A 17,290-nucleotide genomic window follows, 5' to 3' on the forward strand; every position below is an offset into this window, starting at 1 on the left:
CTTGACCGATTATTATGAAATTTGTTATGCATATTCAGTAGTTATAGTTAAGTGTGGTATAAACGAATTTTTTTTAAAATTTTTAAACAAAAATACATACAACCCTTAATTTTCAACCCTTTAAGCTCTATTTTTTATTTGTTAATTAAAAGCTTATGACATGAACTCATATCAAGAGAAATTAACACAACAATCTAAAAAGTTTTCATTCCGGAAAACCTGGTCTCTGATAGTATAGCAAAATTTTCCAAAAAAAATTGATTTTTGGAAAATTTTGATATGTACTAAAAAGGTAGCGGGGGCAGCTAGTACATATATAAATAATAGTACTTACATATACGGAAGCGCGGTGTACGGAGGCGAAAGGGCGTTGAAGTGGGTGTGGTCACACGAGTGCAGTGGTGACAGTTTGTATAGAGGTGACAGTGCTATCACCTGAAAAAACAAATTAACCCCCAATTATTCTTTCGTATTAATACAATGATTTTCAGTGGTGGAGTTTTGGAATCTGTAGATGAAAGATTTTTGCCGCGCACCACCACTTTGTGGAACCAGCTGCCCACTGAAGTTTTTCCCAACCCATTCGACTTAGGATCCTTCAAGAGCGTACCAATTCTTAAAAGGCCGGCAACGCACTCGCGAGCCCTCTGGCATTGAAAAAATCCCAGAGGCTCTTTTATCTCTGCCTTTTAATAAATTTAAGAAATGTATTAAAGAAAAGCTGTGTAATAAGGCTTACTATAAAGTTAACAATTATCTAGTTGTTAAAAAGGTCTGGGACTAGTGGCAGGTAGGTTACTTCTAATTAATTTTCTATATTTGTTTTAAAATAAGTGTTGTTTGACGATTTGCTATTTTAAAAGAGTACCGAGAGTTTTTTTACTCTCTGTCTTCTTTGCCAATGGACAAAAACGTGGTATATGATACCTGTATATTATATTCGAAAATAAACATATTTTATTTTTATTTTACAATAGAAATGGTTTCAAACCCTACATAGGCGACTGCAGAAGACTATGTAGGGTTTGAATAAGAGTTTGTATGAGATTTAATAGGAACCTTGCGTTGAATCGAGTTCAGTATTATTAACTTACAGGCACACTGTAATGTTTAGCAGCTGTGGTCACAGCTAGAAGTCCACCATCACCCAAAACAGCACCTCCAGCTAGGGTACTTCGGACACCTATGACAACCTAGAAGAAGAGAGTCATATTGTTTATAAGGGAGCGTTGAAATTCTTCTAAACCCCCTCCCCCCCATGTAACGCCCCGTAACGTTTTTCTGTAGCCAATAATAAAACATTTCGTGATTAATTAAACCTTTATAAGGTGTAAAAGAGAAAACTTGGCGATTAAAAAGAGTTTATTGCCAGTTCTTCTCTTCCGTTCTACGCTCGTGATTTGAGAACTGGCAGTAAATGTAAAATTAGAAGCATTTAATGAATTTTTTTTTTGACGTTCATGAGTGTACATTATGTTACTTATATGAATTAATGATTTTTGTTATTGGAGTTTACTCCTTAAGTAACGATTTTCATATATAAGGCGCCCGGTATGAGAAAAATATGACAGGTAAAAATATCTTCTGATGAATGACCTCGTTACTTTTTTGGTTGGAACTTTCTAATTTGGTTGGATTATTTTAAAAAATAAATGATAATTGTCAGATGATAATAATTACATAATTTATCAACATTCCTCATGAAATATTTGTTCACATCTGAAATTGACTATTGTGAAAAGTTTAATGTAAAATATTTCGCCGATTAGTTATAATAAATGTTGAATTAATATATATTTATATATGTATATTATTTTCATTAATTTGTTAATTTACACTTTCATATGGTATTAATCTTATTTTCAGTTGGATAAACTCTTTTTGCGTATGTTTAGACAATCGTGCGTCGGAGCTGACACACACATTTTTTTTTAAAATATCGGATAGTTGAAAGTAATATTTACAATAAGGCATAATTCAATCCACGCCCCCCCTCAATTTAGTATGTAATAACGCTCCCTTAAGTGCTTTCAAAAACACTAAATAAACACAAACAGCTAAATAATCGTCAACTGTCAATGTCAAGTGTCATGTCATAAATCAATTTTTTAGCTATATCCCTGACTCACTCTCTAATAAATATTATAAGTCAAGCAGATATGTAATTTAATATTTTACCTTATTCACTCTTGGCATTAGGGCTCCAACAGCAGCACCATTGACAAGGGTCACATTAAGACCCTGCGTACTTAACCTGACTGCCATTGCGGCACTCTGAAAACACATATTAAATTTAAAATATATTTACCTATTGGGAAAAATATATAGAACATGTCTGGCAACTGAAGGATTACATGCATACATGTAGCAAATAAATAATTATTTCATTATAAAAATATTATTAATACAGAGGTTGTAATCTGTCACCAGCTATAGAGCCGGTAATAGATGTATTATATGCATACACATATTAAGTTTTTTGAAGAAGAAAATTTAAATGTTTCATACTCTAATGAGAGAGAGAATAAATATATATTATATTTAATAATTTATGGAATATATGCTTCTTGCTGCACTGCATTATTATATATTGGTATAATTTGAAAGTTGTAAAATTCTAAGCTTCATTCCAATATTATACTGAAGTTCTTAAATACACTTTATACGAATACAACGGAAACTAATAAACATTATATAATAAAAACAAACAAAATTACATAAAACTATACAGAAATCTGACTATTATTATTACTGAAAAGTCTCATAGTTATTGTCATATTGTAGTTTTAGAAGAATTTCCTTAGCCAACAGTGACATAAATGTGTCTATACTACCCACAGGTAAAACATACTTAAAGAAGCTTTACGCTGACTTTTAAATAGTACTTGTATTCAAATTTGGCATAATTTAGTTCAATAAAAATATTCAGAACACTCCTCACCTCTGCATGCTTCGGTCCCTCAACAAGCAATATCTTCATTTTATTGGTTCCTGATGATTTAAGAAATTTTTCAACTAAACTGCTTGCTCCATATGTCAATATCACTTCATCTGCATGTATGTGTTCCTTTGCTTGTCCACATATTGAGGATCTACTCGCTTCCAATTCTCCAAGAAGCTGAAATTGGAAAGAACATTTAATGTCTCCATGTTTGAACTTTGAAGGTTGCGAGGGCTTATATATACTTTAAGATGGTGAGGTAGAAATTTCATGGTAATTGTACCACTTGAAAGGTCTTTTAGGTAATTTCACCTCAGCAACTCTCTTGTTGCCGGTATGCCTAGTTCTTAAGTGGAATGCCTAGAACCTTTGAAGCTTGTGCAGTCTATAACAGCTTTCAAGGTTGAATAATTAATAAAAAGGGGAAAACTTCATCATGTTATTTTATATCTATGCAAACACTGTCCATTTATATAAATTTTTGTATTCAGAATCTTATTTAAATGGCAATAGTCACAGAATTATTAGTTCACATAGATTGCTTGTTTACCAGCTTATACTATGATCTTGTCATTAATTTATCAGTGGTAAGAGTGTTTGTTTTCAGTGATTGTTTTCGTGCATGCGGTCAACATCAGTGGTTTTATATAATACTAATTTTATTTATTTTTAGTTATGGAGTAGTGTAACCACAAACAAGATATTTTTATTAATTAATAATGTATCTATGTAAATTGCTAGACACGCATATGACATAGTTTTGAAGGCATGAATTGACTTAGGGGGTAACGTTTAGCACTGAGTATTTATTTTACCCTAGAAACTGAAATAGGTATTTGACTTAATATTCATTTGTTTAAGATTGACAAGTACAATGATATTCAAATTAAGTTAAAAAAAAAATGATATGTATAGTATGGTAAATTGTTGTAATGGTCAGCTCTTCAGAACAATATTATTGAAGGTACCTCGGCTATATGATCTCGTATAGGCTCCCTCAGGTCGTGATTAGAAGGTAAAGTCGCCCTGCGACTTGGTGCTGCTAGTACCAAACGCTGTAGTGAATCACCTGAGTATTCACTACTCTGTAAAAGATATTTTTTTTATTAGAAATAGTTTGTTGCCAAATAAACACACAAAAGAGTACATCATTTTATAAATAATCCAGATTGCAAGAGCAATTCAGATTTAACGCCATAATGCACACAAGGCTTGAACACTAATTTTATACCTGATTGGCCAAGGCTCTCTGCTCGTCTCGTATCGCTCGCAATACGCGACGCACCATATTTGCAGCAATGAGCTCCTGCGGCAGTGCCTTTGTTATGAGACGCCCAGTACCCCGTACTGCGTTAACAAGCAATCTAAGAAGAGACAACACATCATCTATAATATATTGTATGAGTCAAGGCCTATCTCTTGTATGTTGGATATAAGCTACTTTACCACAAATATTTATCTAAAAAGATTATGTAATGATGCCTAAGAAGATGCTAGGGTCAGGGAGTGAAAGAAGTTATTTGATTGTATGTCACTATTAAATTACTCAGCAGTATTTTTGATAAAGCTGACCGCAAAGTATTTCAGTGTAACCTCATTTCCTGTTAACGAAGTCAAAGGTAGTATTTTAAATTGATTTTATATAAACAGGGGGTGACATAATGAATGGATAATATAGTACCAGCAGTGAAAGTACATTGTGGCGGTTTAAAAGAAATCTTTAGTTAATGTCCCACAGGTTTTGAGATAAATACATTCTGGTTTTTTTTAATTGACCTAACATTTACCCAACATATTTTTTAATCCCCGTGACGCCTTCTATCCACAAGTTCATATTATTCATTCATTACACCTAACCCTACATGGGTCTTTTAATGATAATTTTAGCCTGACAGATTAAGGAATTTTTCTACATAAGCAAGTAGTATACAACATGTACTTAAAAGTATTATTATTCTTATTCATTTTAAGTGCAAACTGACAAAACAAATACAAATACTTACAGGGAATACACAACATAGCATATATATATATACTTGTTAGGAGTCGATTAATTTCATAATTTATTATATTATTGCTATTAGGTACATACTATTACTGTGTTACTTACAACGCACTAGTATTTGATGCATCTGTGATAATCTGCTCTAGAAGGGAAACTGTGGCTACAGCAATCTTATTAGATCCTTGTAGCTTGCTATAATAAATACATATGATCAACAAAAAAATAAAACACAACAACAATTACATAGTTGAGAATCCTTCTATATTCTCTAATAGTTCAATAGATAGAAATATCTGCAAGTTATGAACATTACTTTACATGTAAAACAAGGTTTCTCATTTTCGCAAATGTTGGAATATACAAGATTAAAACGGGACATATATTAAAGATTCTTTACCCTGTCCTTATATCAGATACAAATTTTACAATGTTTTCAATACTCTTTTCATCCAAATCTGGTGAATTACATTCTTGGGGTGGCATATTGATAGTAGTTAATTAAATTTCTTTAACTTTTTTGAGGTCAATATTTTAACTTTTTCTTGACAATAATTCGATTCATAAGTCATAACATAACCTAACTTATTCAATATTGTTAATGTCAATTTCATAGGCCAGTGTCAGTTATCAATTACCACAATGTTTTTTTCTTCTTCTGTGCTAGTACAGTCATTTGTAGCTAATATTTTTTTTATTGTCTATTAATTAATAAAATAAAAATTCAATAATACTTAGAGACTTTACGAACACTTGAAAAGCTATTTGATAATCAAATATTTGATTACTATACAGCATACGACTAGCTAAATATGTTTGAGTTAGTCGGACTATTTTAGATTAAATAATGGATTCTAATACAGGTGTCCCAAAAGTTGACGTCAAGTCGAAATTTTCTGAAAGGTAATGCCACACTAGTTATCAGAAAAATTAAAAAAAAAATTAAGTCATGTATTTTTGAAGTTATGGAAATTTTACTTTTATTCCAGAAAATGTACACCATGTGACAGTTTTTTCATTCCTGTTGTTACAAATATTTACTTTTTGCCAATTTTTTTCTCTTACGTCATCCCGAATAGTGCTTTATGTAACCTATGATCCTAAACCCTGTGCCGATCACTCCAACTGTTAGGAAAATGTCATTTTTTACCGTAACAAGTTTTCAAAATTAATTTTCTTTTAATATTATTAAAGTAAATATCTATAATATCTCATGTCTTAAACATCATGAATGTTTTGTAGATACAGTGGAAGTTTTTGACAAAAGTAAGCATTAATGATAACTTTACAATTGAATGCATATATTATTATCAAATTACAATATCCCTAGAGACTGAGTGGAACAAGAACTGTTATGGCATTTTAAGTCACAACATGGTTAAATGGAGTTTTTTGCATGTTAATATCACTATTACATGACAATATTTTAAGTTCTAATCTTAAGTTCTATCAAACTAAATTAAGTGGTGACAGGCTGAAAAATGAAAGACAACAAATCGTCAATAACACCAATTTTAACTTCTTTTTTATGCTGGCATGATTTATTAAAACCGCAACTTTCTTACGTTCCAAACCATAGCCGAAGTTTATACCCAGTAGAATTTTAAAATTTTATGTATCTAAATTTTTTTATGTATAAATAAATTTTAATTTTGCAATTAAATGGAAAGGTAATATATCAGAAATGGGCAATATTAATACATAAAAATATACCTAAATGTAAAATTATAGAGGTTCTATAATAGAGGTTCAAAGACAACTCTGCTCATCTCATTAAAAACCCATTAAATCTTCCCCCCACTCACTGTACTGAATTTCCTAATCATAATATTATAGTTATTTAACGTGATAAAAATTGAAGTACATATATGCATATTTTTTTAAGATAAAATAAAGTTGTGCAGAAATTTATAATTTCAGCAAACGTTATGATTCAATTTTAATATTTTTATTATTCGTTATTGAAACTGATTTTCAGTTATGTACTGAATCAAAATTTTATAAAACTATCTCTAACATTACTACATGTAATTGTCAGTTTTCACAGACTAGATAACCTACTTGATATTATATTTGAAGTTTGCTGTTAAGTTTGACATTTACTCCATTCAAATCGATCTATCGAATATATTTAGGAACATATTTAATAAATATTTTATTTACACCTACTTTTTAAGCATTAATAAGTCTTGAATTAAATATATGTGCGGTACTTTAATGAATCTATAATTTATTAATTGCTATAATCCGTTGTTCTACTCAGTTATCATGTATTGTATGTTTGTAACGCTTGAGCGGTTTATAGTTGCGAAAAAATGAGTTAAAAATTATTTTTTTGTGTTAAAAGTAAGAAATGGACCTTTCCCCAGATGAAGAGAACTTCCAAGGTCGGCTACTACATCAGGTAATGTTAAATAATATTTGATTTTTATCATGTAAGAAACAATCGTTATGCATGATTTTAAACTGTAAAAAAATAAGTGGGAAGGGATTTCTTTCGCAATTTGACTGAATCATACAGCATTGTCATTTATTTACGCTGTTGTTGAATAATATATAGGTAGGTAGTTAGAGATTCATTCAAAAAATACAATAGGCCTTTGTAGTAATGTTATGTCTTGAAACATATTGTTATAATAAAATCCAATCCAGAAAATTTAAATGGCAAACAAACTCAAAATTTCAATAACAATAGTTTTTAAAATTTATAAGAATTGTCTGATAAATTAATATAAATGTGAGTGTTTAGTAATTTTTTGTATGAACTATTCACAAATGAGACATAGAATGATTTTTGACTCCTGTCTGTCAAATTCATTACATTTTTGCCATGAAAGCTAGGCTTAGTGAATTCCTTGTGAATCACACTATCACTTATTATTGGTTACTAGATAAACTTTATTATATTTCTAGTAATTGTTTATGTAGTTATTAATAAGCTGTTGTATTAATAATTTTACATAAAATAATGAAGAACAGTACCATATATAATAATTATTAATCTTGGCCAGGTAAACTGAACGAAGGAAATGTTATAGAAGAAGTTCATGTCATTTTAATAAAAATAAATTGTAATTTTAACTAATATAGATTCTCAAACCTAAATGTAGTATTCAAACAACTCCTGTTGTAGCAAGTTTTTCAATTAAATAAAATTTCATTTTATTCTAGTTTTCATAAGTTGTAGGTAAATAATAAATGTCATTAATTATTGGTTTATGTACATATTTATTGGTACTTGCAGTATTTGTTTTATTGAATTATTTTATTTAAAAAAAATATTGCATCTGCTCATGCCCTCTTAACGGGTCGTAACTTAACTCCTTTTAATTTGACATAATATCTCTAATACTAATGAAGATTACCAGGCTGCATTGTGGGACAACTTGGAACTGCTCCAAGAGTTGATAGCTACTGGGGCAGAGGTCGATGCGAGAGATCAACATAATCGAAATGCGCTCCATGCAGCGGCCCTTGCTGAACGTAGTAGCTGTTTATTAGCGCTGTGTGCTGGTGGGGCTAATGTGAATGCTAAGTCTGATGATGTCACCGGTGGCAAGGTAACCTATAAGCCGCCTAATTACTGAAAAACCTTAAAAACTAAACAGTACAAAACCAAGAGTGGATCTAGAATTCACGGCAAGGGCGAATTAGTTAAATTCAGAATAAATTTATTTAAGTATATAGGTAAATAAGTACACTTATGAAAGTTAATGATTATAATTGAAATTCTTCATTGCAAAACCCTCAAATGATTCTCGATTAAATTTTCAATTATAATTCCTTAATACTTCGCAAGTCAAGGGCGTAGAGCGGGCAATCAGAACTGGCAAACTCTCGTCAACTCTTTAACAGATAAGTTTTCAGGTATACAAATTGTTTGAATTTCAAATCAATTTCAAAGAGTAGGTATCATTTAACGTTAGATTTATCAAAAAGCTTTTTATAAATTTAATTAATTTACTTCTAACGAACAACACTGTCGTCCCTTTCTGCCACATTGTGAATTTACTGTGATAAAAAAGACAGCTACGTACTAATATGAACTACTAATAGAATATATACGTACACAAAAATTATATAGAGTGGTTGCCTGGAAGAAATCCCTCGAAAGCGATGAGACCGCCAGTTGCTCTCCTTTTCATTTAATAATATATTTATATTGTAATGTAAAGAAGTGTTAATAAATAAATAAAAATAGATTTATAGACATGATCAGTTGATTGAACTTGATTTGCTCCAGTTTAAACAATGTGTATGACTTAAAACTTAGCGATTAAAGAGTGGCGGAGTTTCTTCTTGCCCGCTCTACGCCCGTGACTTGTAATCTGATGGTTAAGAACGCGTCTGGGGTTTAAAAATTTAACATTGACTGTTAATTTCAGACACCATTGCATATCGCGGCTGAAGGTGGTCATGCCGAAAATGTCACAGTGTTAATATCAGCAGGTGCAGATATTACAGCATTAACAGGTGCTGGGGATACGGCGTTGACCTTAGCTGAACGATCCCGGCATAGGCATGCGGCGAACGTTCTACGAAATGCTAGAGGTAAGTTAGATGTAAGTATTAAGTTTGATGGATTTCGACAATGAGTTGATTGTATTTGGATTTGTGCGGTGAGCAAGTGTATATGTTACTGTAAAAGCTCGAAATACGGTTAATCTTAAGATTTAAGTGTAAATCTTAGGATTTACCGACATGAGTCGGTAACTGTAAGTATTTCTGAAAACACGACGATTTTTTCGAGCTTTTATCATTCGAATTCAGTATATTTTTACCACTGTCAGCTGGTAGATCTTGCCTTAAACAATAAAACAATGAGTAATTCTAAATGATTTACTTTAATGAACTATTAGACAAAACAGGTACATAGTATTATAAAGGTATCATATCGACACTTAAATCTTAAGATTAACCATAGTTCGAGCTTTTACAGTAACATATACAATCGAAATAGTTTACGACATCATCGTTTAGAACAACATATCGGTTGTATTTACCAAAATCAAAGGTTGCGGCTGAATTAGACCGCCATATAAAAAAAACGAGTGTGCTTATGACCATACGACTAAAGTGAAACTTCTTTCTAATAATAATTTGTTATTATTTACCCGAAAATTCACAAAACATGTACTCTAAAATGAATTTACAGTTTTATTCACTTTAAACGTAGAATATTGAATGTATTGAACAAAATATCTTATATATAAAATTCTCGTGTCGCGGTCTTTATGGTTAAACTCCTCCGAAACGGCTTGACCGATTCTCATGAAATTGTCCTCTGATCTTTTCTAAGTATTCTGTCTGAGTGGTTCTTGTATAATTTTAACAATGTTATAACAAGAATTAAGTAAATTTTATATTGCTATTAATTGTTAAATATTTTTTTTCGATTCCATTATGTAATCGAGGCCTGAAGGTCATAGATGACAGATGACAGATGAAATTCGATACGATGACCAATTTGGATATTATATCCAACTTACGATGTAACCTGTATTTTGAATTAGTTAAGCTCACTGAGCTAACCACTGGGCTGACTTGATATGGCTGAGGGCTGCAAATCATGAGGTCTTGGTCAAAGTCCGAGTGGGACTGGTTAAAATACGAATTTCAACTTGCTCTAAATATAATATTTTATAATAGATTTTTTTTCCGCCATCCGATACCGCTGCCCATGGACACTCGCTAGCGGTTTCGTAAGTGCGTTGCTAGAGGTTTCGTAAGTGCGTTGCCGGCCTTTTAAGAATTGATATGCTGTTTTCTTGAAGGGCCCTAAGTCACATTGGTTCGGAAATTTTGATTGTTCGCTTTGCTTTATGCTCCTTTTTTTTTCAAAATTTCCTTTGTAATAAATAATAATAAAAAAATGTTTTTACTTTATTCATTTTACGTAGGGACTTTTTTTTTTCCTAGGTTGAATTAACTAACATTTGGAAACACTTTTAGGTAAAAAATACCTGTGTCAGGGTTCCCAGCTCTTCCATAAACAAACTTTATCTTAATTACTTAAAATAAAAATGTATTATGTAAATAAAGTTTGAATCGGAGATTGTAAATGTAAATTTATTCGGAATATATGGCGTACATCCTCAACCACAATTACTAATCATCAAGTTATGTAAATAATATAATAAATTAACGTTTATATCATATTCGAGTATGTACACGAGCAAGTCACACGCCGAACAGATTTCAATTATCGCCCGAATACAATTATTAATTCACAATCTAAGAATGAAAGAAATCTGAAATCAGACCGTGACAATCGATCGATGTTCTATCTGCATCCCAATATTAAAACCCTATGAACATAATCAATTTTTGGCGACGGATAGAACGCAATCTCTTCGCTCTTTACACTCATATTTGACAATCAATATAAATAATATTAAAATTTACATGTCTATGTTTAAAACATATCAAATAGCTTATTAATTATTTAAAAATTGGTGTAAATTAAAATCTTAAGATAGGATATTGGGACAAATGAACTGTCATGTTCATACAAAGGTACACCGATCCGACCTACCATGGATAGCTTGTATCGACAGATGGCACATGGATTACAATCTGTCGATTGGTTATTGCCACAGTTTTATCAATACTTGAATTAAATGTCTATCTGAGACGGTCAAAAATGGATAGAGATTCGGTGTTAGTTATGTTCGCGAGCAAAGACGGGGCCTGTTAGTGGAGGTTTAAATTGTCATATGAAGCAAACAAATGTTTATTAACCTTGACGGAAATTGTCCAACGGTCATTGGTCAAACCCACAACAAACAGGTGTTAATGTTGCCATCTCGCAAAATCTCCCAATTTTGTGCTAATGTCATGTGTATATAATACCGAACACGAATAATACGTAATATCGAGGATCTATAAATAAAATAAAATAAATAAAAATTTATTTATTTGACTCAAAACAAACATTACATGCTATATACAATATTCATAGTGGTAAACCTTATACATAATATACATCTATGAGCACTCGCGTTTAAACTAGGCCGAGCCTGTATCTTAAATGCTCGTTTTTTGTATCGTTTGGAAAATATTTCGTGTATTGGAACTAAGTGGAACTAAAAAATGCGTGCGACTCTCATGCCTGAGGTCGTAGGTTTGATCCGCGGCTGTGCACCAATGGACTTTCTTTCTATGTGCTCATTTAACATTTGCTCGAACGGTGAAGGAAAACATCGTGAGGAAACCGACATGTTAGACCCAAAAATTCGACGACGTCAGGCACTGGTGGCTGCCTACTTGCCTATTAGATTTAAAAATGATCATGAAACAGATTCAAAAATGTAAGGCCAAGACCTAAAGAAGTTGATTTATTTTTATTTATTACATTTAGTTGTTGGGGAAACATAATTTTGGCGTTGGCATCACTGCGTCGATTCGCAAACAGTATTATCGTAAACTTGGCGCCGTGCGGTCGTATCGATGCCATAACAACGCTAATTAGCCGGTTAACGTATTAGTGTGTGTTTTAGTCTTGTTACGAATCACATTACTTAACATTATTATTCTTTAAATAATTTTTTATTTAATTCAAGTATAAAAAGGTTTTTTAATGGTCCCGGGTTTAAATTAAATTGCGCAATATATTAACGTGGGTTTGTGGATTTTACGATTTTTATTTTTAATGATGTATTCGTCAGTAACAGGTTCTTAGGCTGCAAGAAAGATTCCAGACGCTATTACTTAGTGTCTATTGAGCCTTGTTCCCGTATATACAGTCCTTATCAACGATATTTAAAGGTTTTATATATCTAATCCATATGTCTGCCGTTTGTCAATAACGCATTTGATTTTGACATAAGCATACATTATGACATAATTCTTATTTTTAGATCTAAACCATTTTAAATGTCTTCAATAAATAATGTTTTCCAAAAATAAAACTACTTGGCCTACTACGACAATTATCGAGTGGTTTTCTTTTAAATGCAGATATGGATAGATAGACAGGAATCTTGTAGAATGAAATTAAGAAGAGAAAGGAGAGTTTAGAAACTTTTTAAGAAGGGTACAATTTTGGCATAATTCAATTACTCCAGACAACGATGTTGAGTTTGAAAAAATAGGGGTTATCGTTTCATGCTCCTCTGATTTCTGTAAGCTTTGCGTTCTTAATAGACAAGTAAGTAATTTTTGTGACATTTGGGTCTTACTTGGGAACCAGTGGTCCATTGAAATATTTGCAAACCATTTCGACTGGGTCCTCAAAAGAACGTACCAATCTTAAAAATCCCGCATAGAAAGAAACAGAAAGTCCATTGGTGCACAGCCGGAGATCACAGCTCTGAGCTCCTAAGGAATGTCGCACTGCTTAAATTAAGATATTATTGATTCTCTTTCTCTACGCAGAGACTTTGTGTCTCTTTGGGTTTAATATAAAGTGTATTACGGTGTGTGTTCTGAAGAATTGTTTGGGGTGATCCCTGCTACCTCGTTGCAGCACCGAAAGAGCCGTATGAATTCTCGATTTCACCAGCATCACCTTGATGGTTGGATCTTCCACAGTCTGTTTCACAAGGCATTGTCTTTGGGGGCGTCCATAAATTACGTGAGGTGTTTAAGGGGGGGGAGGGGGTCGAGTCAAATCTCATCTAATCTTACGTTGGAGAGAGGGGGGGTCTCGGCAAATATCACGCAATTTTTTTCTGATTGAAACAAAAAAAATTATACTATTTTGGTCCATTTAATCCAGATTGTACATGCTTAAGATTTAATCTTAAGCGTAATCGTAATACGATTAAGATCACTAGTCGTAAATAAAAGCACGAAGCAAATTTGTTTTTTTTTCTTTTTACAATAACAATCCAACGCGTTTACGTAAGAAACTCACATTTAAAAAAATCTCACGTGAGATTGGGGGTTGGGGGAGGGGGTGGAATAAAATCTCACGACATCTCACCAGGGTGGGAGCGAGGTGCAGAAAATTAAAAAAAATACCTCACGTAATTTATGGACGCCCCCTTTTGCGAACTGTGGAATCGACTCCCGGTAGGGGGTCTTCCCTGAGAGATACGACCTCCAACTGTCTAAAATTCGACTCCTCCCTCTCCGTCAATGCACCCACTAAAAATGGATGTATATGGACTTCGATGTCTGCCCTTTTTGCTCTTTTGCCCGTATATAAAAAAAATAAGATTTAACGACATTTATTTTAGAATATCACATAGGACAGATAGTAACTGGATATATTTTACCTGAGTTTTTTTAGCGTTAAAATTATGTTAATTATGTTCACACCGCGTGTCAGTCACCCCAATAGCCTTTTTTTGGCAAAAAACATTCTTTAGAACTTGAATCATTTTTGTATTTATTCTATATAGACTGTTAAAATTTTTCAAACTCAAAATATTTTTATTCAATAATAGGTATACAAGTACACTTATGAACGTCATAAAAAATGTAAAGTTATATTAACTTTACTTTAATATTACTACTTGGCGATTAAAAAGAGTGGCGGAGAGTTGATTGCCAGTTCTTCTCTTCCGTTCTACGCCCTTGATTTGAGAACTCGCAGTAAATGTAAATGTAATGATTCTATCAGGTTATGATTTTGGAAAGTCGGTTTATGTCGAACTATAAGGTCCTCTCTAAATGAGAACTATAATTTAGTTAGTAAATAACTGGATAGCGCTAAATCATCATCATGCATGCATCAGCATCATCATACCCACACTTCCACACCATCATTAAACACAACAGAATTTGGTACTACGTAGTTACATACATGTATTGCATAGTTTTTATTGATTTTTTCCTTTCGTATTATTGAACCATTTTGTTTATATGTATTCCATCATTTTCTAAAGTATATTTGTTTTTTGTTATATATAATTTATGTAAAACCGCTTACAATGTTATAAAATCCTTGAGATCCTATAAAAAAGTTTCACTTTTTTTTTATAGAACAGGGGGCAAACGGGCAGGAGGCTCATCTGATGTTAAATGATACCGCCGCCCATGGACACTTTCGATGCCAGAGGGCTCGCGAGTGCGTTGCCGGCCTTTTAAGAATGGGTACGCTCTTTTCTTGAAGGACCCTAAGCTATTATTAGTTTCACTATTATTTGTTTTTTATTTTAAGTCTTTGATAGATGTGATAAAACAGTAACCACAACCACATAACATTAATTGAATTTATCGTCTCTTGTCCTCTATTAGCAAGGATTTGTGGTCACTAACCTGGCTAACGTTACAAGGAACTTACACGCAACTTCCTGTGGAATAAAACAAAGAAATACAGATAAAAAAAGTGTGTGTACTTATGTACACGCGTTAGAATTTATACTTCTTTGGCGTATGGAAAAAAAATAACTACCATGCAGTAATGATTAACGATCAATATTAAAATTAATCAAAAGGATTTTATTTAAATAAATAAATTATTAGTAAATACTATCACCGTCGTATATGAAATTGATTTAAAAACACCAAAATTAATATTTATTTATTCACACTGTTTAATTGTACTGTTACGAAACACGAGTTCTAAATATAAAAATACTAGAATATACGACTTGAACATAGTTATCGATTTCCATGCCACCTAGACCTAACTTTACGATGTCGAATTTAGGTGTTGGTGTGCGCGCGCATCGTAAAAATTCACTCTCATAATTTTTCTCCATCGCGCCAAAAGTAGTATAACTTCAAAAATTTAAAGATTGAAACTGGTTCTCAGGACGAATTTCTGTCGAAATCTGATAGGATTTCTTTTAGGATAGGGGAGGCAAAGAAGCCTACGTGATACCTATAAAGGGAAATCTTCCCATGAACTCCAATTTTAGTGGGTGCGACTGGTTGTTTTTCTTGATCTCCTTTTCTCACTCTCTCTCTATCGGTCTTAATCGCTCTCTCCCTTTTCTTCGACAAATACGCTGCACATCTTCGTAGCGTTTCATCCGTATAAAATTTACTCTCATGCGCCTAAAGAAGTTTGTCTTCAATTATAAATATCATTATAATACTACATTACTAACTATTCCTTTACGAAACGTAACGTTTCCAAAGATATATTTATATACTAGCGGATCCGACAGACGTTGTCCTGTCTACACGTCTTTAATTTCAAAATTTAAATTTTTAATAAACCATTTTGATGAAAATTTTTATTCAAATGTTATGACAATATCTAACGATCCAGCACATGGTCACACACGATATAACACAATGATAACAAAACTTTTTTAAATTTCGGGACAGACTAAAATTAAAATTCGAATATTATTTAAAATTTGTCTGTCGGATCCAATGTAAAACATTCCAAAATCAACAACAACTAATAAATTGAAAATTAATTAAAAAAACATTGTCCAGCGGACAAAATTGTGAATCTAAACCATTCCCAGATCCCCTTGAACACACACAAAAAATTTCGTCTAAATCGGTCCAGTCGTTTAGGAGGAGTTCAGTCACATACACACGCACACAAGAAATATATATATTAAGATTATATAAAAGGTATATTTTTGCGTTATGGATTATTATTAAATGGTTAATCCATAAAAAACAAACATAATACAAAAACTTTAATCTTTCTTATATATCTTAAAATAATATACATATACATAAATATAAAGTGTTACAGGCAAGGTGTCTTTCAAGGGCGAGTATTCAGACCATAAGTTTAATAACATTTATAAATGATCCAACTTATTACATTATGAAAATAAACATGCCTATTTTTATATGACTGATTGTGAGAATTTTATTACAATGTTTATACTTAATCAATCTACATACCGAGCTTTGTTGGCCTAGTGGTTTTAGCGTGCGACTCTCATACCTGAGGTCGTAGGTTCGATCCGGGTTGTGCACCAATGGTCTCTCTTTCTATGTGCGCATTTAACATTTGCTCGTACCACTTTCGTTGCAAATAAACGATTTATTGATTATTGACAGAATATGTTTGTGACAAAAGCGAATTAAGGCAAGTCCCCTAGTCGATCTAAAAAACATTTTTTTTAAATAATGCCGATGCATCCTCAATTATTTAAAACAGGTATATACATTTGGACGCTGAATTTCATTTCAAAACAATTGAATATGAACTAATAATTTAGTTGTTATTACTTTATACTAAACGCGATTATAATTATACAGTTCGCTGAAGCATGACTCACCTGATTTCATATGTAAAATGTTCCAAATTTTATATATTTATATACACTTTATTGCACAAACAAGAATTAATTGATAATAAACAGTGCAAGTGTTCGATACATATATTAGGTAAATTTGTCGAATCACCGCTTCATTTTAAAACTGCTCCAATTTTTTGTAGACTTTCTAGCTATGTGCGCATTTAACATTGGATCGAACGG

At 32.1% G+C, this 17,290-nt stretch overlaps 2 protein-coding genes across 2 annotated transcripts in view; one reads left to right on the plus strand and one right to left on the minus strand.

Annotated features, from left to right (window-relative positions):
* The window catches only part of LOC110996086, a 55,622-nt gene extending 50,085 nt beyond the window's left edge, over positions 1 to 5,537 (minus strand). The window contains exons 1-8 of the mRNA XM_045633850.1: positions 5,344 to 5,537; positions 5,052 to 5,138; positions 4,173 to 4,305; positions 3,910 to 4,026; positions 2,942 to 3,118; positions 2,179 to 2,274; positions 1,095 to 1,193; positions 335 to 435 (exon numbers count right to left, since the gene is read on the minus strand). Of these exons, the coding sequence (XP_045489806.1) occupies positions 335 to 435; positions 1,095 to 1,193; positions 2,179 to 2,274; positions 2,942 to 3,118; positions 3,910 to 4,026; positions 4,173 to 4,305; positions 5,052 to 5,138; positions 5,344 to 5,429 (896 nt within the window). The 5' untranslated portion in view covers positions 5,430 to 5,537. The remainder of the gene's footprint in view (positions 1 to 334; positions 436 to 1,094; positions 1,194 to 2,178; positions 2,275 to 2,941; positions 3,119 to 3,909; positions 4,027 to 4,172; positions 4,306 to 5,051; positions 5,139 to 5,343) is intronic.
* Positions 5,538 to 7,096: 1,559 nt separating this feature from the next.
* Positions 7,097 to 17,290, plus strand: part of LOC110996093 (leucine-rich repeat serine/threonine-protein kinase 1) — a 64,739-nt gene continuing 54,545 nt past the window's right edge. The window contains exons 1-3 of the mRNA XM_045633643.1: positions 7,097 to 7,347; positions 8,312 to 8,503; positions 9,329 to 9,494. Coding sequence (XP_045489599.1) covers positions 7,297 to 7,347; positions 8,312 to 8,503; positions 9,329 to 9,494 — 409 coding nt within the window. The 5' untranslated portion in view covers positions 7,097 to 7,296. The remainder of the gene's footprint in view (positions 7,348 to 8,311; positions 8,504 to 9,328; positions 9,495 to 17,290) is intronic.

The sequence above is a fragment of the Pieris rapae genome, chromosome 24, assembly GCF_905147795.1.
Source record: "Pieris rapae chromosome 24, ilPieRapa1.1, whole genome shotgun sequence".
Lineage (NCBI taxonomy): Eukaryota > Metazoa > Arthropoda > Insecta > Lepidoptera > Pieridae > Pieris > Pieris rapae.